The sequence below is a fragment of the Carcharodon carcharias genome, chromosome 11 (assembly GCF_017639515.1).
Source record: "Carcharodon carcharias isolate sCarCar2 chromosome 11, sCarCar2.pri, whole genome shotgun sequence".
Taxonomy (NCBI): domain Eukaryota; kingdom Metazoa; phylum Chordata; class Chondrichthyes; order Lamniformes; family Lamnidae; genus Carcharodon; species Carcharodon carcharias.
In genome coordinates, this window is record NC_054477.1 from 162395645 (window position 1) to 162419627 (window position 23983).

The 23983-nt window shown below is 43.5% G+C and overlaps 1 protein-coding gene across 1 annotated transcript; it reads right to left on the reverse strand.

The window, feature by feature from the left end:
- Positions 1-426: 426 nt before the first annotated feature.
- pdzk1 (PDZ domain containing 1) lies at positions 427-22886 on the reverse strand. Its single transcript, XM_041198735.1, has 8 exons — positions 22677-22886; positions 19644-19875; positions 15634-15770; positions 12866-13061; positions 10186-10382; positions 8336-8536; positions 5369-5698; positions 427-486 (listed from the first exon to the last, which is right to left on the reverse strand). The coding sequence occupies exons 1-8, from the start codon at positions 22884-22886 to the stop codon at positions 427-429; spliced, it is 1563 nt and encodes a 520-aa protein (XP_041054669.1).
- Positions 22887-23983: the final 1097 nt, after the last annotated feature.

Consider the following 23983-nt stretch of genomic DNA (forward strand, 5'->3'; position numbering starts at 1 on the left):
GGCAGGTCAGTCGGTAACCAGAGGCCACAGATTTAAGGTGATTGCCAAAAGAACCAGAGGTGACGTGAAATAAATTTTTACAGAGCGAGTTGGTGTGACCTGGATCTGACAGCAGAAGCAGATTAAATACTTGAAGGGCGAAAATTGCAAGGTTATGGAAAACATACAGGACAATGGGACTAATTCCAAAGAGCTGGCACAGGTACAATGGGCTGAATAGTACTCTCTGATATATTCTATGATTTAATTTTAAAGATAATGAATAATTAAGTATCATCACTTTGAAACACTTCTTTGTAAGAAATTTGCTTCAATGAGGAACAAAGTTTGATTAGCAAATTATTAACTACAGCCAGAAACCATTGCCGATTATTCCAGTTATTAAAAGTTGCTAGGAAGTGATTACGTTGCTCCTCTAAGAACTTGTTACAATTGTGTATCATCATCTGTGCTCTCTTCAGCTGACGATGGGGAAGATGACTTGGCCTAGAAAATAATAATAAGCACTTCAGTTTAAATATCCAAACTCGCACCAAGTTCCATTCATTCATATCCTGTTGCTTGCTGACCTATATTGGCACCCAGTTCAGTAACACTTCAAAATTTTATCCTCGTGTTGAACTCACTCCATGGCCTCGACCATCCCTATCTTTAACCTCATCAGCTCTACAACCATCCAAGACTGAGAAAGGAATGCAAGGATATGTTGGGGTAAGATGAAGAGAGATGGGAGGAGGCTCGTGTGGCACTTAAACAGCAGCGTAGACCAGATGGGCACAATGACATTTTTCTGTAAATTCTATGTTAATAAAGAAGTTTTAGTTTTATTCTCAGCCTTGTATATAATTGGCACTTTTCTGTTAATAAGGAACAAATTGGCATATTTCACTAACAGCAGAAAGAAGACACTTGAAAATATTGGGTGGGATTTTCCGCTCCCGCCCACCACAAGGATCTTCCGGTCCCACTGCAAGTCAATGGACTTCTGGCTGGGGGGGGGCCACCTCACCCACAGTGGGACCCGCAGGTGACGGGGGCTGGAAAGTCCCAGCCATTGACTGTTCGTGACCGCTGGAGAGGATCTTGTGATGGGGTGGGGACAGTGACTGGTGTGGAAATTCAACAGCACTGTTAAAGGGATTGACTCAGCCTATGAAAGGGTTGAAAATTTAACTCAAAACGCAGCTAGAGGTTTTCTGAGAGAAATACACATATACACAGAGAGAGAGAGAGAGAGAGAGACAAGAGGTCTTGAAAGTGAGGCCTTTCCAGGCAAGAAAAACAGGTTTAAGCTGATAACACAGAGATAAAAACAAAAAAACTGTGGATGCTGGAAATCATAACAAAAACAGAATTACCTGGAAAAACTCCGCAGGTCTGGCAGCATCGGCGGAGAAGAAAAAAACTGATGTTTCGAGTCCTCATGACCCTTCGACAGAACTGAGTAAAAATAGGAGGGGGGTGAAATATAAGCTAGTTTAAAGTGGGTGGAGAGGTGGGGGGGTGCGGTGGGGGGGTGGTTGTAGGGACAAGCAAGCAGTGATAAGAGCAGATAATCAAAAGATGTCACAGACAACAGAACAAAGAGGTGTTGAAGGTGGTGATATTATCTAAACAAATGTGCTAATTAAGAATGGATGGCAGGGCATACAAGGTACAGCTCTAGTGGGCGTGGGGTGGAATAAGACTAACTGGGCATAAAAGGTATAGATTTAAAAATAATGGAAATAGGTGGGAAAAGAAAAATCTATATAAATTATTGGAAAAAACAAAAGGAAGGGGGAAGAAACAGAAAGGGGGTGGGGATGGAGGAGGGAGGTCAAGACCTAAAGTTGTTGAATTCAATATTCAGTCCGGAAGGCTGTAAAGTGCCTAGTCGGAAGATAAGGTGCTGTTCCTCCGGTTTGCGTTGGGCTTCACTGGAACAATGCAGCAAGCCAAGGACAGACATGTGGGCAAGAGAGCAGGGTGGAGTGTTAAAATGGCAAGCGACAGGGAGGTTTGGGTCATTCTTGTGGACAGACCGTTCTGCAAAGCGGTCAACCAGTCTGCGTTTGGTCTCTCCAATGTAGAGGAGACCGCATTGGGAGCAACGAATGCAGTAGACTAAGTTGGGGGAAATGCAAGTGAAATTCTGCTTCACTTGAAAGGAGTGTTTGGGCCCTTGGACGGTGAGGAGAGAGGAAGTGAAGGGGCAGGTGTTGCATCTTTTGTGTTTGCATGGGGGAGGTGCCGTAAGTGGGGGTTGAGGAATAAGGGGTGATGGAGGAGTGGACCAGGGTGTCCCGGAGGGAACAATCCCTAAGGAATGCCACCCGGGAGGGTGAAACACATCCACCAAACACATCTTCCCTTCAACCAACACCCCCCCCACCCACTCCCAGCGGCATTCCGTAGGGATTGTTCCCTCCGTGACACCTTGGTTCACTCCTCCATCACCCCCTACTCCTCAACCCCCACCTACGGCACCTCCCCATGCCCACGCAAAAGATGCAACACCTGCCCCTTCACTTCCTCTCTCCTCACCGTCCAAGAGCCCAAACACTCCTTTCAAGTGAAGCAGCATTTCACTTGCATTTCCCCCAACTTAGTCTACTGCATTCGTTGCTCTCAATGTGGTCTCCTCTACATTGGAGAGACCAAACGCAAACTGGGCGACCGCTTTGCAGAACACCTGCGGTCTGTCCGCAAGAACGACCCAAACCTCCCTGTCGCTTGCCATTTTAACACTCCACCCTGCTCTCTTGCCCACATGTCTGTCCTTGGCTTGCTGCATTGTTCCAGCGAAGCCCAACGCAAACTGGAGGAACAACACCTCATCTTCCGACTAGGCACTTTACAGCCTTCCGGACTGAATATTGATTCAACAACTTTATATATTGAACTCTCTCCTCCATCCCCACCCCCTTTCTGTTTGTTCCCCCTCCCTTTTGTTTTTTCCAATAATTTATATAGAGTTTTCTTTTCCTACCTATTTCCATTATTTTTAAATCTATACCTTTTTTGCCCGGTTAGTCTTATTCCACCCCACCCCCACTAGAGCTGTACTTTGTGTGTCCTGCCATCCATTCTTAATTAGCACATTCGCTTAGATAATATCACCACCTTCAACACCTCTTTGTTCTTTTGTCTGTGACATCTTTTGATTATCTGCTCCTATCACTGCTTGCTTGTCCCCACAACCACACCCACTCCACTTCTCTCCCACCCCCCCCACCCAACCTTAAACCAGCTTATATTTCACCCCTCTCCTATTTTTACTCAGTTCTGTTGAAGGGTCATGAGGACTCAAAACGTCAACTCTTTTCTTCTCCGCCGATGCTGCCAGACCTGCTGAGTTTTTCCAGGTAATTCTGTTTTTGTTAAGCTGATAACACGCAGTTGCTTTTTACAGAAACATGTTGTTTTGATTCTCAAACATTTTCAGACAAATCCTCAGAAGTAAAACACACAATAAGAGTCTTATTCTAAAAGGCAACAGAATCTCTTTTTATTAGGAATTTACATAAACAAGTACTCAAACCTTCAAAATCCACAAGGGAGTAAGATCTCTGCAGTTATAGAGTTGAGGTCTTATTAAATCTCCCCATAAACGGAGATCAAAAGGCAAAAGCTACGCTTTATACTTCGGGTTGTAAGTATAAAATGAGCTAATTGTTTGTACGTCCTGAGAATATTATTACCTGATGTAGATTTGAAGTTAGTACTTTTAGATGAATTTGTTTATCTTGTGTTTATGCCTTATATTCAAAACAATATTGTAATCCAAGATTTAAACTTATTATGAAGTATTATATGGTAATTATTATAAAGGTTATAGTCTCAATCTGTAACCTCACAAACCCTATAAATCTTCTAGAATTCTTAACTATAGGATTCTATAAATTTTCTGAGAGTGTTATTTTTAGGAATAACAGATCTGTTACACTCTACGGTGCATATTTCTTCCTGAACTAATTTTGTTTAGTCTAAAAGTTCCTGGAAGAAAGGACATTTTATCTTAGGATAAAATCACTACTTAGCATAGCTGATTAAGCTCTTATGATAACTTAGAATTTCTTTTAGTTGAGGTTTTAATTTTGCAATGAATTCAAAAGGAAGATTTGCCCTTGCTGGGGGCAGGGGGAGGGGGTAAAAGATAACAGAACTCAAACTGCTGTATTTAATTTGTGGCCAGAATACCGGGGAGAATGCTTTTTCTCTTCCGTAAAACAATGCCACAGAATCTTTTACATGAACCTGAGTGGGTAAATTGGGTAAAAGCAAAATACTGCAGATGCTGGAAATTTAGAACAAAAACAAAAATACCTGGAAAAACTCAGCAAGTCTGACAGCATCTGCGGAGAGGGATACAGTTGACGTTTTGAGTCCATATGACCGTATTGAAGGGTCATTCGGACTCAAAACGCCAACCGCATCCCTCTCCACAGATGCTGTCAGACCTGCTGAGTTTTTCCAGGTATTTTTGTTTTTGTTTTGGGTAAATTGGGCCTCGTTTTCATCTCTCAGCCAAAAGATGGCACCTCTGACAGTGCAGCACTTCATCAGTACTGACCCTCCAATGGTGCAGCGCTCCTTCAGTACTGACCCTCCAATAGTGCAGCTCTCCCTCAGTACTGACCCTCTGAAAGTGCAGCGCTCCCTCAATGCTGACCCCCTGACAGTGTGGCCCTCCCTCATTACTTCCCCTTCGACAATACAACACTCCCTCAGTACTGCCTCTCCAATAGTGCAGCACTTGTTCATTATGCAATAGTTATATTGTCAAGTGTCTGCAATGGGATTGGAACCCATGACCTTCACTAACAAATCCAATAGGGAATTCAGGTCAAACTTCTTTATCCAGAGAGATGTGAGAATGCAGAACTTGCTATCACAGGGCATGGTGAACGGTATAGATACATTCAAGGGAAGCTGAATAAACACATGAGGGATTAAGGAAACAAAACATATGCTGCTGATAGGGTGAGGTGAAGTAGGGTGGAAAAAGGCTTGGGTGGAGCATAAACATCAATCAGGTAGGCCAAATGATCTGTTTCTGTGATGTAACTATTGTATAATACTTTGTAATTCTACGTTCCTCCAATCTAGCCTCTTGCACATCCCCAATTCCCTTCAGATTGGTTGCCATGCCTTTAGCTGTCAAGACCCTAAGGCATGGAATTCCCTCCCTAGTGTTCTCTCATCTTTTTAGACACTCTTTAAAACCCCTCTTTGACCCAGCTTTTGGACCACCAGCCTTAATACCTCCTTATGTGGCCTGCTGTCAAATGTTGTTTGATTGTGCTCCTGTGCAACGTCTTGGGAGGAGCTACTATGTTAAAGGTGCTATATAAATGCAAGTTGTTGCTATTATTGAGTGACTTACCCGCTCTCTCCTTTCCTGGGTAGGACTGTCGGCTACTGGCTCCTGAGTTACTGGCTCCTCAGGTGTGCTTTCCTCTTTGGTATTCTCGGGAGCACTAACTGGTCCAGGCTTTGGCACCGGGATTTCTGTTGGAGAGGTTTGGGTGTTGGTTGCTTTGAAGTGATCATAGTCTTCCTTTCCAATCACCAGCATGCTCAGCTTGATCCCACTGCTCTTTATTTTCTCCACCAGTTCTTCATGTGTATCTGCCTCCACATTGACACCATTCACCTCGACTAGTATGTCATTCACTTGCAGGCCTGCTTCTTCAGCTGTGCTTCCTTTAACAACCTAGGGCAGAGCAAGATAAGTAGACATTTCTTTGTGCAGCACATTGTTAATGCCTAGAATCAAGGTTGCCAACCCTGCAGAATTAGCCTGGAGTTTCCAGAAATTGAAGATCAATCTACAGGACATTGCTGTGTCCAACCCTGGAGAAAAATCTTCGGGACATTAAAAAAGGTTATTTTCTGAAATTTTCTTTGAATATTTCTCTTTACTAGATATAAAGATACCGGAAAAGGGCAAAGAAGGCAGTTTGGCTGACAGTCAAGCATAATCTAATTGGGTAATGAGTCTTTTTTTGCCTTCCAGTTGGCAAAGGAAGGCATTGTGTCATAAGGATGGATGTGTTGGCTGACTAATGGCTGGAGCATGGTGGCAAATCAAGTGATGAAATACATTTAATCACAGTTGACAACCCTATTTAGGACGTGCTGCCTGAAAATGTGATGGAAGCAGATTCCTTGCTAACTTAAGTTTGAATTAGATATATATGAGAAAAGGAAACATTTGCAAGGCTAAAGAGAAAGAGTGGGTGAGTGGGACTAATTGGATAGTTCTATCAAAGAGTTGACACAGCCAGGATGGGCTGAATGGCCCCCTTCTGTGTTGTGATATTCTATGTTAGGCCTTAAATGCAAGCAATCTGACTCCTGCTCACATTTTTCGCACTCCAGCAATTCATCAAGGCACCTTCAACAGCACCTTCCAAACCCATGACCTCTACCGCCTAGGAGGACAAGGGCAGCAGATGCATGGGAACACCACCAGCTGCAACTTCCCCTCCAAGCCACATACCATCCTGACTTAGAAATATATTGCCGTTCCTTCACTGCCACTGGGTCAAAATCCCGGAACTCCTTCCCCAACAGCACTGTGGTCCACATAGACTCCAGCGGTTCAAGAAGGCAGCTCACCACCACCTGCTCAAGGACCATTAGAGATGGGCAATAAAGGCTGGCCCAGCCAGAGGCTCTCACGTCCCATGACAGAATGAAAATAAATTAGGATCTTGGCTTGTGTACAGCAAATTTCTGAGCGCTGTTTGTTACTTCCTTGTAACTTTAACTTGCCATCTCAATGTTATACTGATATTGACTCAGGTTGAGAGACCTTACAGTTAATTATTGACTGAAAGGCTACAGGAATGACCTCCAAATAACCATGAAAACAATAATTGATCCAAATTGTTCCAGTCATATTTTAACATGTCACTTCATCTGCAGGACTGTAACTGTTGCCCACCCGACATTCACCTAAACATTGCAATGCAACTGTAACTCATTGGCTGTTACACACTATGAGCTTCTTGGTAACAAGAAAGGAGCTTTTCAAAATCACCTCTCTTGACCTTCAGCCATTGTTAGTTCCTTCACTTCACCTTCAACATCACGGTGGGTGGTCATTGACCAGAAGCTTAACCGGCCCAGCTGTATTAACACCGTGGCTACAAATGCAGGGCATAAGCTCTTTTTATTCATTCTGGGGTGTGGCTGTTGCTGGCTAGCCCAGCATTTATTGCCCACCCCAATTGTCCTTGAGAAGGTGGTGGTGAGCTGCCTTCTTGACTGCAACTGAATGGCTTGCTCGGCCATTTCAGAGGGCAATTAAGGGTTAATCACATTGCTGTGGGACTGGAGTCACATGCAGGCCAGATCGGGTAAGGACAACAGATTCCCTTCCCTAAAGAGCATTAGTGAACCAGGTGGGTTTTTTATAACAAGCTGGCTGTTTCATGGTTACCGTTACTGATACTAGCTTTTTATTCTGGATGTATTTAATGAATTGACCTCAGATGTCATGGTGGGATTTAAACACACGGCTAGAATTTTTAGCTCAGCAGATTGGGGTGACCGACCTGACTGAGCGTGAAATGACACGATGACGTTGACTGAGCCGACTGACGTCAAGGCGCAGTCGTGCGATTGTTCGGTTGGTGGGCGCACTCCAGAGCCGGCAGTGCTCCCGCCGACAATTAGAAGGCCTATTAAGTTATCAATTGACTTTAATTTTTCACTGCCCGTTAAACCTTGTGGCTGGTGAGCAGGCGAAAAGGCCAAGCGGCCTTTGGCAATTCTTTGGAAACCTCATCCACGGACGGGATGAGGTTTCCAAAAGCAAATACAAATAAGATAAAACCTTTATTTTTTGTAATTAAAAACATGTCCCTGCTGACGTGACAGAGTCACTCCCATGAGGGGACATGCTTCATTACACTTTGCTGATCTTTATTATTTTTTAAAAATATCTCTTCATCTCCCTGAGGCAGCTCCGTGCCTTGGAGATTATCCTGCACTCTCTCCCGCACATGCGCGAGGTTCACACTCAGCCCACTCACCCTCCTCCACACCCCCCCCCCCCCCACCAGCCTGCCCCCGCCGATCCCACACGCCCAAGGGCAAAGTTCTACCCCATGTTTCAGGATTGCTGGTCCAGCAGCTTAACCACCACCCACACTCATGTTGTTATGTTGGGTACACGTCTCTCCTCCTGACCCCTCAACAGGAACATTCAAAAAGGAATTGGATAGAGAAATAATTGGATGACACTCACAAAGAGCTGGCACAGGCGCAATGGGCCAAATGGCCACCTCCCATGCTGTAAGACTCTACATTCTTACTTTGATCCCAGACCAAATGTTCGTACCTGTTTAATGAACTGTCCTTGCACACCCTTGATAGCGTTGATAGTGAAGCCATATCCATCTGGACCTTTTGTGAGGTGACACACTTTGGGACAACACTGAGGACTGTCTGTTGATCTCTGACTCTCTCGGGGCTCCTCAACTTCCACTGGTCGACACGGTTCATAAACCTCTTCCCAGTAACAAACTGGAGAAATGCCAGCCTGTGATTAGGCATTAAGAAGACGATGAAAATTTCCACATTAATTTAGCCTTCACCTTGAACAGCCAGGATGAAATTTTGATTCATTTTGGGGAGTTCACAGGTTCATCGTCCAGGTTGTGGGGAGCTAAAGTAATCTCAGCATATGTAAATAGTGCAGGAGGAAGAAGATTTTATCTGCAATCTGCTGCTCCTCCACTCCCTCTCACACAGACCCCTTGCTAAAAATGGATAATCAAAACTATCAGAGCCAGTGACAATGATTCTCAAGAATTAGTCATTGAGGAAATAAGCCCTGCGTGTAATTGTCCTATACAGAGTGATACTGTCCCTGGGGGTGATTGTACTGTACAAAGTAATACTGTCCCTGGGGGTGATTGTACTGTACAGAGTGACACTGTCCCTGGGGGTAATTGTACTGTACAGAGTGACACTGTCCCTGGGGGTAATTGTACTGTACAGAGTGACACTGTCCCTGGGGGTAATTGTACTGTACAGAGTGATACTGTCCCTGGGGGTGATTGTACTGTACAAAGTAATACCGTCCCTGGGGATAATTGCACTGTACAGAGCGATATTGACCCTGGGGGTAATTGTACGGTGTGGAGTGATACTGACCCTGGGGATAATTGTCCTGTACAGGGTGATACTGTCCCTGGGGGTAATTGTACTGTACAGGGTGATACTGACCCTGTGGGTAATTGTCCTGTACAGAGTGATACTGACACTGGGGGTAATTGTCCTGTACAGAGTGATACTGTCCCTGGGGGTAATTGTACTGTACAGAATAAAACTGATCTTGAGGGTAATTGTACTGTGCAGAGTGATACTGACCCTGGGGGTAATTGTCCTGTACAGAGTACGATTGACCCTGGGAGTAATTGTACCGTACAGAGTGTTACTGACCCTGGGGGTAATTGTCCTGTACAGAGTATGATTGACCCTGGGGGTAATTGTACTGTACAGAGTGTTACTGACCCTGGGGGTAATTGTACTGTACAGACTGTTACTGACCCTGGGGGTAATTGTACTGTACAGAGTGATACTGACCCAGGGTATAATCATCCCTCGTAATTTACCTGTTGGGATTCTAGTAAACCTACACTGCACTCCCTCCACAGTCAATCTATTCTTCTTAAGGTCTGGTGCCCAGAACTGCTCAGAGTTACTCCAGGTGTGGTCTAACCAGGGTTTTGTGTATCTGAAACATGACCCCTACCCATCTGTAGAAGCCATACTTGATCTCTTCTATCCACAAGATGTCTGCTCACCTACATTGCAGCATAAGTGACTGTTAGCAGTTAGGAGCAGAAACCCTGGCTGATATTAACCCCAACCTAACTCAGAGGTTGCAAGAGCCTTCATACCATCTCAACAAGAGATGAACCAGCAGGCCTGCACTATAAACTCTCTGTACACTCTCCCAGGAAAGTACATAGACGCTTTGCTAAGATTATGTCATGGTGCATCAGAATAAAACCAAATGTGATTAAAATCCCCACAGTTCTGGAGTTTCAATTTGATGGGGTCCTGATTTAAGAGAGAGATTTAATCTGGACACAATTCTGGATTCCACTCCCAGTGTCGCTTGGGTCAGTGAGGTTGGGTTTCCTCATTTGCGTATGGCTCCATGTTGATTCATTCACCCACCTGCTTGTAAAGCTCATTAGTTGGACTATCGACAACAAGGAATGTGGTTTGGTTCCCGCATTTCCTTATCTTATCAACTAATGATTCATGATCTAGATGATCTACGACATTCCCATTCACAGCAACCAGAAGATCACCATCAAGTAGCCCAGCTTTACTTGCTGGACTGTTTGGGTCAATCTCCCTGATGCAGTGACCTAGACGTTTACAAAAAAATGGTATTAGTAAACCAGTTGGGTTTTTAAACAATGCGACAGGTTCAAGGTCACTTTTACCATGGTGTAGTCTTCAGACATGAAGATGAAGAGTTGGGAATTACATCTGTGGCTAACAACGAAGAACTGATGGAGATACACATTAGATGCAGGTAAAAGTTCCTGAACTTGAACCCACCAACTTACTGGAAGCTTTACTGTATCTCTGATTGTTCTTCATTTCACACACCAGCCAACCCTGTTCCTCTTCAAACAAGATTCCCAACTTCTTATCAAATAGTGGCACACTCGAGGCACTTTTATAAAATAGGTTGAGATGGGTCAAAGGTGACTTTGTATCCCAGACAGAGAGAGAACACCCTTGTCTTTTCAATTTGGTTTGAGTTAAAATGCAGATCACTTAAGGTAAAGGAATTATTTTCTGTCTCCCCAAGCGGCCATTGAAATTTCAACCAAAGTTTAACAATCAGAATTGTTGCTTAGCTGTGCATTAATTTGTAAAAGCTAAGCTGGCTTTAGATCCACAATTATAAAAAATAGGGGCAGGAATAGACCCACTGGGGGGCCATCAAACCAGCTCCGCCATTCAGTACAATCATGGCTGATCTTTTACATCAACTGGACTTTCGCATCCACTCCCCATAATCTCTTGATTCTCTCAGTGGCCAAAAAATCTACCTCAGACTTCAATATACTCACGGACGAAGCATCAGCAACCTTCTTGGTTGGAGAATTCCAAAGGTTTACTGAAGAAATTCCTCCACATCTCAGTCTTAAATGATCAACCGTTTATCCCAAGACCATATTCCACATGTTCTAGATTCCCCAGCCAGGAGAAACCATCCCTCAGTCTCCACCCTGTTAAGTCCCTTCAGAATCTTGTATGTTTCAATGAGATCACCTTTCATTCTCCTAAACTCCAGAGAATATAGACCCAATTTACTCAGCCTCATCATAGGAAAACCCTCTCATCACAGGGACCAATTTAGTGAACCTTTGCTGTACCGCCCCCAATGTAAGTATACCCTACCTTAAATATGGAGACCAAAACTGCACACAGTATTCCAGATGTGGTCTTATCAAAGCCCTGTACCACTGTAGCAAGACTTCGTTATTCCTGTACTCCAATCCCCTTGCAATAAAGGCCTCCTTAATTGCTTGCTGTACCTGCATGTTAACTTTCTGTGTTTCTTTTACAAGGACACCCAAGTCGCTCTGAACATTAACATTAACAAGATTCTCAACTTAAAAATACAGTGTTCTGCTTTTCTATTCGTCCTGTCAGAGTGAATGACCTCACTCTTTCCTACACCATACTCCACTGCCATCTTATTGTCGACTTACTTAACCTGTCGAAATCCCTTTGCAGCCTCATTGTGTTCTTTACATGGTTTATATCCCTGCCCAGCTTTATATTGTCCATAAACTTGGATACGTTACTCACCTACCATTGGGTGGGTGATCAAAGTCTTTATCAAAGAGATAAAAGCAAAATACTGCGGATGCTAGAAATCAGAAATAAGAACAGAAAATGCTGGAAATACTCAGCAAGTCCGACAGCATCTGTGGAGAGAGAAACAGAGTTAATGTTTCGAGTCTGTAAGACTCTTCTTCAGAGCTAGTGCTTTAGCTCTGAACAATCATACGGACTCGAAACGTAAACTCTGTGTCCCTCTCCACAGATGCTGTCAGACTTGCTGAGTCCTTTCTGGCATTTTCTGGTTTTACTTCATCAAAGAGGTAGGCTTTAAGGAACATCCTAAAGGATGAAAGAGACGTGGAGAGGGTTAGGGCAGAGATTCCAGAGCTTAGGGTCTAGACAGCTGAAAGTTCAGCCCCCACTGGTGAATCGAAGGAAACCAGGAATGTAAGGATTTGGAGGGATGCAGATGTCTTGGATTGTTGTGGGGATGAAGAATGTTACAAAGTTAGGGGAGGGCGCATGAGATCAGAGAGGGATTTGAACATGAGGATGAGAATTTTAAAATCGCAGTGTTGCAACACTGAGATCCAGTGCAGGTCAGCGAGTCCAGGGTGTGATAGGTGAATGGGAGTTGATGCGAGTTAAGATACATATAGTTGAGTTTTGGGTGAGCCGAAGTTTACAGAGGATAGAAGGTGTGAGGTCAGTGAGGAGAGAATTGGAATGGTCAGGTCTGAAAGCAAGCAAGGCTTAAACCATGAATATGATGCACAGCATATGGTCAACTTTCCAAAACACTCTCCCTTTGGGAGAGAGTTGGCACTGGGAATGCAAATATTATTCCGTGAACCCAGCTGGAGCAAGAATAGGAACAGCAGCTTTGGTTGATATCATTTTTAGCTTCATTAGGCAGGGTTTATTAAGGCCAAGGGCCACCCCTATGATTTCCTGATGCTGGGTCCCACTGGGGAGGCTCTGCACCAGGAGCACACAATCAGGAAATCAAGCCCTTACAAATAACACCTTGGTTTACAATACACACCCTCACGGCCTTGTTCGACTCTCAAACAGAAACCATAGCCTAGAGGTCCTTTGGTTAGCTGCACAATCCGTGGTTTGTGAGGCAGTCCTTTCACACTTGCCATTGATGCCTCAACCTTAATCATTTTGCTTTTGAAGTAGTTATCCGAGGCCCTGTCAATCAGCAGTAACGTCATATTGTTCCCCAAATCTTTCATCTGAAAATGATATAACACAGTTAAAAATACACAGAAGTTTCACAAAAGAAGCTTTAACCAAAGCCAATGTTACAAAAGCAAGAACCTGCCATCATGTGCTCTGCACAAGCCTTTTGAAAGGCAACCACTGGTGTTATTTCAATAAATGTAGCACAGCGAGTTCCACAAATAGCAAATACACTAAATAACCGGTAAATCTGTTTAATTAAGTCAGTTAAGGTGTGGAATGATGGCCACGACGTTGGGAGAACACCTTACTCTTCTTTACATAGCATCAATAGAGTTTTTAAATCCATAGTGAGAACGAACAGGCTCTTTGGAATGGAACTGGAAGGTGGGCAGTAGAACGGGACCACAGGAGGCCCTGAGCCTGCAGCTTCAGGGAAGGAAGAAGATTGGTTGCGCCCCCCCCACCACCACGGGACTGGCCGGAGAAATCAAGAACGACCTGTTCACAGCCCAGATCCTATAAACTGGTGAACCTTTACTCCGGCTATTCTCAGTGTCAGACTGTGGTCTTCTACTTGGGGGAAAGGCTTCCTCAATGCTCTGTTTGTAGTGAGACCACACACTGCTCCTTGTGAATACACTTAGAATGTTGATTGTTACTTGCAGCCCTCCCAAGAAACCCTACCTCTCAGTAAATTATCAGGAGCTGCCTATTTCTTGTGTCAATGTCTCATGCCACATGGGCAGACCATAATATAAAGAATGGGGAATTAGGTTTCCTGGAGTAGCTGGAGCTGTCTCTCTCTCCCTCCACCTTTTCTCCACGTTAGGTACCACCAGCAGGAGGGATCCTACTGTACCCAGCAGTAAGACCACCACTCAGTCTGTTAGGACTCACACCCTCAGTCCTATGGATAGGATCACATTGACAAGTGTGGTCATGTGTAATTTAAATACAGTTAAAGATCCAGGGGGGAGATGAGGAAACATTTCTTATGCAGCGATTTGTTATAACCTGCTGCCTGAGAAGGCGTTGGAAGCAGATTTAATAGTAACTTTTAAAAGGGGAATTGGATAAATACTTGAAAAGGAAAGATCTGCAGCGCTATGGGGAAAGAGCAGGAGGACTAATCAGATAGCTCCTTCAAAGAGCCAGCACAGGCACAATGGGCCAAATGGCCTCCTTCTCCACTATATGATTTGATAAAGAGACAAAGTACATGGTTGACAGGTCACCTTGAAAATCACTCTGATGGTTCCATGACCTGGTAGGATGAAAGCAGAAAGTCACCCTCCCCAGAAAGAGCTTCTGCACCAGGATTGGAACAATCCATCTTGGCAAACAAATATAATCAGGTACCAAGGCTTCCAGCATCTTTCTACCCCACACTGTGACTTAACTTCGACTTCAAAGTTACCATCCCAGCAAGCTGTATTTATATAGCGCCATTAACATTGTGAAAAAAAGCCTCAAGGTGGTTCACAGGAGCGTTTCCAGTCAAAATTTAACATTGAGCCACATAAGAAGATATTAGGGCAGATGACCAAAAGCTTGGTCAGAGAGGTAGGTTTTAAGCTGCATCTTATATGTAATATGGAGGCAAGAAAGGTAGAGAGGCAGAGAGGCAGAGAAGTTCAGAGCTTAGAGTCTTCGCAACTTGAGAGGAAGGTAGTCGTGTAATGGTAATGTCACTGGACTAGCAATCCAGAGGCCCAGGCTAATGCCCTGGGGCCAGCGGTTCAAATCCCACTCTAGCAGCTGGTGGAATTAATTCAATCAATTTAAAAACAATCTGGAATTGAAAATTGGTAACCATGAAATTATCATTGATTGTCATGAAAAGCCATCAGGTTCATTGATGCCATTTAGGGAAGGAAATCTGATGTCCTTACAGCAATGTGGTTGACTCTAAATGCCCACATCCCATGAACGACTGAAAAACAAGCTAAAGGCGCAGCAAAGGCAATCAGAGATGACAAGAGGTTCGAAGTAGATGAGTGCAGCGATCTCGGAAGGTTAAAAGGCTGGAGGAGTTTACAGAGAGAGAGAAGGATTTGAACACAAGGATGAGAATTTCAAATTTGAGGTGTCAGACAATGATACAGGATGATGGACAAGCAAGACTTTGTGCAAATTAGACAGCAGCAGGACACTAGCAGTTCCTATAGCAACCATTGCCATAGCTTCAGTGCCAGCACCTGATCAAGTATTAGTTTGCATCCTAGACTTGAATGGCTAACTATTTTGGAAAACTTTTCACTATCTAACATTGCAACACTTGGTGATCTCCGTGATCCTCCAGCTAAGATCTCCTAAAATCCCCAATTTAAATCGTTAACAGTATTGGCAGCCGTACCTTCCCCTGTTTGGGCCGTAAGGTCTGAAATTCCCTCCCTAAACCTCTCCACTTCACTCTCCTCCTTCAAAACCCTCCTTTAAAATCTACCAAGCTTTTCGTCACCCGTCCTAATGCCTCCTCACAGCTCAGTGTTTTACAAACATTCCTGTCAACTTCCTTGAGGTGTTTTACTGCCTTAAAGGTGCTATATAAATGCAAATTGTTGTTACAAAGAAAATTTCGTTATACATTCGGAGAATGAGTCAAGACATTGCACTGAGTACCTTAGCCACCATTTGCTGATGAGTGAGGTTTTCAACATTTTCCCCGTTCAGTTCAACTATTCGGTCGTTGAGTTGAACTCCGGCGTTGAAGGCTGCACCAGCGGGAATGATCTCAGCCATGAACACACCAGGGACTCCTGCAAAAGGGGAGCTTTGAGTAAATGCTAACTTAAGTGGATCCCGGGCTGGGTCAGACAGGGGCTCCTCAAGAATGCTCACTCCCTGAACACGTGGATAATGTTCATTTTCTAACATGCACACCCGCACATCTTTTTTAAAGGAACCTTGTAAAATAATACAGTTCTCACCATTTGTCAACTTTCAATTAAGTAGCTGCTTATCTCCTCCAACATGTGATAACCGGTAACTATTTGTGTCCATGTCAATTTTAATGTTACCAGTTACAGTGTCTTAAGCATCTATTCATTTTGGGCAGAAACAATTATGTCTACACAGGAGCTTGCACCTTGTTAAGATGCACTGAATACAAGAACAGATAGATGTAAATACCACCACATTAAGATCCAGTTACCGTTTGTGTACTTAGACTTACCAAGTAGTTGGGGTTACAATCCTTATTGATTGCTATCACAGCGCTAACCTAGTACATCATCCTTCACACACATCAGGCAAATCAAACCAGCTCACACATCAAAGGTCTGGAATATCCCACGACAGCAAGATCCAAGTCAGGAGTGTGATGGAATAGTCTCCATTTGCACGAATGAGTGCAGTTCCAAACACACTCAAGAAGTTCAGCACCATCCAGGACAAAGAAGCCCACTTGATTGACACAACATCCACCCCCTTCAACACCCACTCCCTCCACCACCGACACACATTGGCAGCAGTGTGTACCGTCTACAGGATGCATTGCAGGAACTCACCAAGGTTTCTTCAACAGCACCTTCCAATTCCACGACCTCTATCAACTAGAAGGACAAGAGTAGCAGATACATTGGAACACCACCACCTGGAAGTTCCCCTCCAAGCTACACAACATCCAGACTTGGAAATATATTGCCATTCCTTTACTGTCATGGGGTCAAAATCCTGGAACTTCCAGAGTATCCAATCAAAAACTAAAGCATACAAAGTGGCGAAAACTAGTGATAGGCCAGAGGATTGGAAATTTTTTAGGAGCCAGCAATGGAAATTGATTATTAAAGTAAATTGGCAAGAAATATAAAAACAAACAGCAAGAGCTCCTATGAGTATATGAAAAGAAAGAGAGTGGCTAAAGTGAGTGTGGGACTCTTGGAGGATGTGACTGGAGAATTGATAATGGGGAACAGGGAAATGGCAGATAATTTAAACCAATATTTTGCATCGGTCTTTGTGGTAGAGGTGCAAGGAGCTAATGGTATGAAAGATCTCGTAACAATCTCTATCACGTGGGACAAAATATTGGAGATACTAATGGAACTAAAGGCAGACAAGTCGCCAGGACCTGATGACTTGCATCCAAGGGTTTTAAAGGAAGTGGCTGCAGAGATAGTGGAGGCATTGGTCAAAATATTCCGGAACTCACTGGATTCTGGGAGGGCCCCAGCGGATTGGAAAACCGCTAATATGACACCCCTGTTCAAGAAGGGAGGGAGACAAAAAAACAGAAACTATAGGCCAGTCAGCCTAACATCTACCGTTGGGAAAATGCTAGAGTCCATTATTAAGGAAGAAATAGCAGGATATTTAGAAAAGTTTAACACAATTAAACAGAGTCAACATGGTTTTGTGAAAGGGAAATCATGTTTGACAAATTTTCTAGAGTTCTTTGAGGATAGAACAAGCAGAGTTGATAAAGAAGAACCGGTAGATGTAATGTATTTAGATTTCCAAAGGCATTTGATAAGGTGCCATATAAAAGTTTATTGCACAAGATGGGAACTCATGATATTGGGGGTAATGTATTAGCATGGATTGAGGATTGGTTAACATACAGAAGACAGAAAGTCGGGATTAATGGGTCTCTTTCAGGTTGGAAAGACGTAACTAGTGGAGTGCCACAAAGATCAGACCTAGGGCTTTAATTATTTGCTATCTATATTAATGACTTGGAGGAGGGGGCAGAGTGTAATGTATCCAAATTTGCTAATGATACAAAAATAGGTGGGAGCACATGTTATGATGAGGCCATAAGGAATCTGCAAGGGGATATAGATAGGTGGAGTGATCGGGCAAAAACTTGGCAGGTGGAGTTTAATGTAGGAAAGTGTGAGGTTATGCACTTTGGTAGGAAAAATCAAAAGGCAGGCTATTACTTAAATAGAGAGAGATTCCAAAAAAGTGCAGCACAGAGGGATTTGGGTGTCCTTGTGCATGAAACATAAAAGGTTAGCATGCAGGTGCAGCAAGTAATTAAGAAGACAAATGAAATTTTGGCCTGTATTGCTAGGGGGCTGGAGTTTAAAAATAGGGAAGTCTTGTTATAACTGTACAGGGTGTTGGTGAGGCCATACCTGAGTACTGTGTACAGTTTCGGTCCCCGCATTTAAGAAAGGATATACTGGCATTGGAGGCAGTTCAACAGAGATTCACTAGGCTGATTCCAGGGATGAAGCGGTTGACTTATCAAGAATGGATAAACAGGTTTGGCCTTTACTAATTAGAGTTCAGAAGAATGAGGGGTGATTTTATTGAAACATTCAAGATTCCGAGAGGCCTTGACAGGGTAGATGTTGAACAGATATTATTAGTGGGGGAATCTCGAACTAGGGGGCATAGTTACAGAATAAGGGAATACTGATTTAAAACTGAAATGCAAAGGAATTTCTTCTCTCAGAGGGTAGTGAATGTCTGGAATTCTCTACCTCAGGGAGTTGTGAAGTAATTAAAGTAATTAAAGTAATGAAAGTAATTAAAGAGGAGGTAGATAGATTTTTGAAATATTGGGGAGTTGAGGGCTATGAGGAGCTGACACGAAAGAGGCATTGAGGCCTGGGGCAGATCAGCCATGATCTTATTGAATGCTGAGGCAGGCTTGAGGGGCTGAATGGCCTACTCCTGCTCTTATTTCTTATGTTCTTATGTTCTCCCTAACAGCACTGTGGGCGTACCTACACTACATGGACTACAGCAGTTTAAGAAGGCAGCTCACCACCACCTTCTCAAGGGCAACTAGGGACAGGCAATAATGCTGGCTGGCTTTGCGAATGATGCTTACATCACAATAATGATTTTTAAAAATATCACTTATTTCAGTCCTCAGGTATCCATATCATGGCTGATCTACACTGCGTTCACTTTTCTGCCCTATCCCCATATCCCTGAATTCTATTCCCAAAAGTCTATTGATTCCTGTCTGAATATACGCAATGACTGACCACCCAGTGCTGTTTAAGGTAGAGAATTCCAAAGCTTCATTCATGAGACTATGGAGCTCTTCGCCAAAGAGTGGTAGAGGCAAGGTGATTGAATATTTTTAAGGTAGAGGTCAATAGATTCTTGACTAACAAGGAATAAAAGGTATCGGGGGCAGACAGTATAGAGGCATTGAGGCTGCAATAAGATCAGTGATGATCTTATTAAATGGCAAAGCATTTTCGAGGGGCTGAATGGCCTATTCTTGTTCCTAATCTGTATGTTTGCATGTCCTAAATGATTGGCTCCTTATTCTGACACTATGACACCTGGTTTTGGACTCTCCAACCAGGGGTAACAGCCTCTCAGCATCTATCTTAAGCTCACTAGGAAATGTATCCATTTCAATAAGATTCTTCTAATCTCTAGAGAATATAAACCAATTTTATTCAATCTCCCCTCATAAAACAGCCCTCTAACCCCAGGAATCAATCTAGTGGACCATAGTTGCACCTCTCTCTAAGGCAAAGATATCCTTCCCCAGGTAAGAACACCAAAACTATACACATTCCTCCAGATGTGGTCTCACCAAAGCCCTACATAACCTGCATCAAGATTTGCTTACTCAGACTGCAACCTGCTTGCAATAAAGGTTAACATACCATTTGCCCTCTTCAATCAATACACACTAAATTATTTTAAATCTTTACCTTGGATGGTCTGAAGTGAAAATCCAAAGCTTGAAGCTTGTTTCACCAGGTAGCACAGTTTTGGCTGTAGTGTTTTTCCACTGACTCCATTCATCACCGGCTGGACTGGGGCGGGGTTGGGACTGCTCAGTTGAGCTAAGTCAATGCCTTGCTTCTTGGCATGTGTGTAAGAAGCATCATCCAATATCAAAAGGGAGACAGAATTCCCAGACTTTTTAATCAGTTCTACCACCTGAAACAGAAAGTGACAGTGTGGAACATGGAGCTATCAGTTTCCTTTACAATACCATGTGATTGAAATTGATCACTGACAGGCGACAATGAATCAGCTTTATACTGTGCGCAGTTTACCTTACATTCAGCCCATCGTCCTTGGCTCTTTGAAAGAGCTATCCAATTAGTCCCACTCCCCCTGCTCTTTCCTCACAGCCCTGAAAATTTTTCTTTCCAACTATTGATCCAATTTCCTTTTGAAAGTCATTATTGAACCTGCTTCCATCACCTTTTCAGGCAACACATTCCAGATCACAACAACTTGCTGTGTAAAAAAATTCCCATCATCTCCCCTCTGGTTCTTTTGTCAATTATCTTAAACCTGTGTCCCTCTGCTTACTGACACCCCCCCCCCCCACCCCATGATTTTGAACACCTCTATTAAATCTCTCCTCAACCTCCTCATCCCTAAGGAGAACTATCCCAGCCTCTCCAGTGTCTCCACATTAACTCAAGTCCCCAACCCTGATATCCCTGGCACCCTAACAGCACTTGTGGGTGTTCCTGCACCGACATTTTTTAAGAAGGCAGCTCACCACCACCTTCTCAAGAGCAATTAGGGATGGGCAATGAATGCTGGCCCAGCCAGCGAAGCCCACATCCCATGAAAGAATAAAAAATAAATTCCAATAAATCTCCTCTACACCCCCTTCAGGGCCCTACCACCCACCCTAAAGTACAGCATCCAGAGTTGAACACAATACTGCTGAGGCCTAACCAGTAGATAATGAAGGCTTGGCATAATTTTCTTGTTTTTGTACTCTATGCCTCTTTTTTTACATAAATTCCTATAAATACATTGTGGGCACAATTCTTCCTCCATTCTGGGGGCTGGTAGAGAAGGTCCCTATCCCTGTGGCGATCCAATACAATCCGAAAAAAGGGTGGTGGTGGTTGGTGGAGGGGGGGGGGGGGGGGGGGGGGGGGGGGGGGCGGTGGGCTGGTGGTGGTGGGGGGCGGTGTAGGGACAGTGAAGGTAGAATGGAATCATGTAAGGAGTTTGATTTCTGACACCTAACTATTGGTTTGCAACTCTCTGCTTATTGTATTCAAGCAAGCCCTAGATAGACACAATGGGTTTGATTCCAAGGCCCCATTGCAGTGGGGGCGTGACCGTAAAATGCGGTGAGCCGTTCAAAATTCCATTGACTTTGGCGGGAACGGAAAATCCCACCGGCCGGAGGGGCTGTAAAATTCCCGCCCAGTATCTTCAAGCAGTCAACACATGAAGAAATAAACAATTATTTCCCCTTATAAGATAAAAGCAAAATACTGCGGACACTGGAAATCTGAAACAAAAATAAAAATAGCTGGAAAAACTCAGCAGGTCTGACAGCATCTGCGGAGAGGAACACAGTTAATGTTTCGAGTCCGTATGACTCTTCATCAGAACTGGGGGAATATAGAAATGAGGCGAAATATAAGCTGGTTGGGGGGTGGGGGGGTGAAACGACAGGTAGAGCTGGATAGAGGGTCAGTGATAGGTGGAGGCAAAGAAGAGATTGCTAAAGATGTCATAGACAAGAGGACAAAGGAGTATTAACAGTGGTGATATTAGCTGAGGAATGTGCTAATGGTGACATTAAGGGTAGAAAGCAGGACAAACAAGGTACAGATAGCCCGAGTGGGGGTGGGGTGAGGGAAGGGATCGAAATAGGCTGAAAGGTGGAGATAAAACAATGGATGGAAATAAATTTAAAAATAATGGAAATACCTGTCCCATCCCCCTCAACCAGCTTATATTTCACCTCATTTCTATTTTTCCTTAGTTTTGTTAAAGAGTCATATGGACTCGAAATGTTAACTGTATTCCTCTCTGCAGATGCTGTCAGACATGTTGAGTTTTTCCAGCTATTTTTGTTTTTGTTTCGAATTATTTCCCCATTCAGTTTTCCCGGTTAGAAATCTTTTTTGTTCCTTTTCGAATCCAACTCTCTCTGTAACTTGTTAAGAAAAGATTAAGACCTATCTGTTCGTCAAAAGCAGAACTATCAGTGCTAATTAATTATGACATGACAAGTGTTATTGTGAACATGAGCTCCAGAAAGGATCCATTTCCTTCAAGATAACGGATTCCAGCTGTTTTCATTCTGCTTCCATAGGTTTATTTTTTACCTCTAAGCTGCCTTAACTGTTTCACAACATTGCTGTGAAAATACACAAATTCTACAGTTTCAGCCAGCACCTTAACCTGAGTTTGGAACATAAGAAATAGGAGCAGGAGTAGCCAATTCAGGCCCCCGAGCCTCCTTCACCATTCAACTAGATTATGGCTGATCATCCACCTCCATGCCATTTTCCCGCATATCTCCATATCCCTGATTTCTTTAACATCTAGAAGTCTATCTGTTTTGAACATAGTCAATGACTGACCCTTCACCGCCCTCTGAGGTAGAGAATTCCAAAGATTCACTAGCCTCTGAGTGACGAAACTCCTCCTCATCTCTGTCTTAAATGGCCTGCCCCTTATTCTGAGACTGCGTCCCCTGGTTCTAAATCTCCAAGCCAGGAGAAACATCCTGTCTACATCTACCCTATCTAGGCCCTTAAGAATGTTGTAAGTTTCAAGTTAAATTGCACACCCTGTCACAAAAAAACCTGACAGCATCCTAGGAATGAACAACTTTTAACCATTTCATTGAGTAAAAATCAGTAAGCACTTTAACCTCATGTGATTAACATAAATCCTAGTCTCACAATATACGTGTATGTACAACTAAGATACCTTAACAATAAGCCATCAGCATATGCAGCTCTTACCTGTTGATGTTCCTCATTATCCACGAAAACCGCGTTGACCCTAATGATTCGATCACCATCTCTCAGTCCAACGTTGTCAGCTGGACCTCCTGTCATCACACAGCGGATCAAGTGCCCCTCAGTATCTTTCTCTATCCTTAAGTAGAAACCAAAGCTTCCACCTTCCTTCTTAGACAGTTTGCAGACCCGAGGCTGAATGTCAGTTGCCATCACCTGGTGTTTCAGAGACAAAAAAAAAGATGAAATATGTGGCAGTAATTGGTCAAATTAAGAACTAGCTGGTTTCAGACCTACAAATATTTCTGTTAAGTATCTAAGGGTTACAGCTCGGCCACTTCAGAAAAAGGCCGCTCAGAATCAGCCAAAAGATCACTGGATTTTTAATGCAAGTTACATCCAGCGCAACTAGGGTTTCCTTGATATATTTAAATCTTTGTGCTAGTTTTTTAAAAAAATCATGCAGCAAGTCAGCCCCGCCCACAAGACAGCCTATGCCCCATATCAAGTTGATCCTCATGATGGGTTGCCCCTAATTGTGCCTGTTCATGAGTCTTTCAGAAGGCTCTTCATACTAAGCTTTTCTTTTTGGCTTAGAGGCCAATACGAGGCACCTATTAAAGGCTTTTCAATATTAAGAAAAATGCTTAATTTACTAAGAAACTGGCTGGTGTACACCAATGGAACGAACACATCGTTCGGTCTAATTTTTAAGACTTATTTTTGGTGATACATCCACTTTCAGCTGTGCTAATAAAACTGCACCTGGTGACCACTTTAAATCTATCAAGGAATACTTTGCAAAGCAAAGGAAAACAATTACATTCCAATACCTGATTGTGCTGCATGGTGGAAGATTTCACGTTTGTGGTTATGCAAATAAGTTGAGCAGAAATTTGATGAAAAATATCAGTTTGGAAAGCTAGCTCAACACTGAGAGTGATTTGCTCCCAGGTTTCTGATTGCACTCAAACCGGAAGCTCAGCCACTGTGTCCACAGTGAATCGGGCAAAGCCTAATGGTGTATGTGGGAAATAAATGATGTCATCACTGCAGCTTCTATCATGCCAATTTTAATCCAACATGCACATAAGAAAATTGCCAGGCTTGGGTGCTCGCTGGCTTTGCACCCCATCCAATTTTAATCTAAATGCAGCAAGCTCTGGACAATATCCAGGCTTGGGCTGACAAGTAGTACATAGTATTTGTGCCACACCAGTGCCAAGCAATGATCATCTCCAACAAGAGAGAATCTAACCATCGCCCCTTGACATTCAATGGCATTTCCATCACTGAATTCCCCACTATCA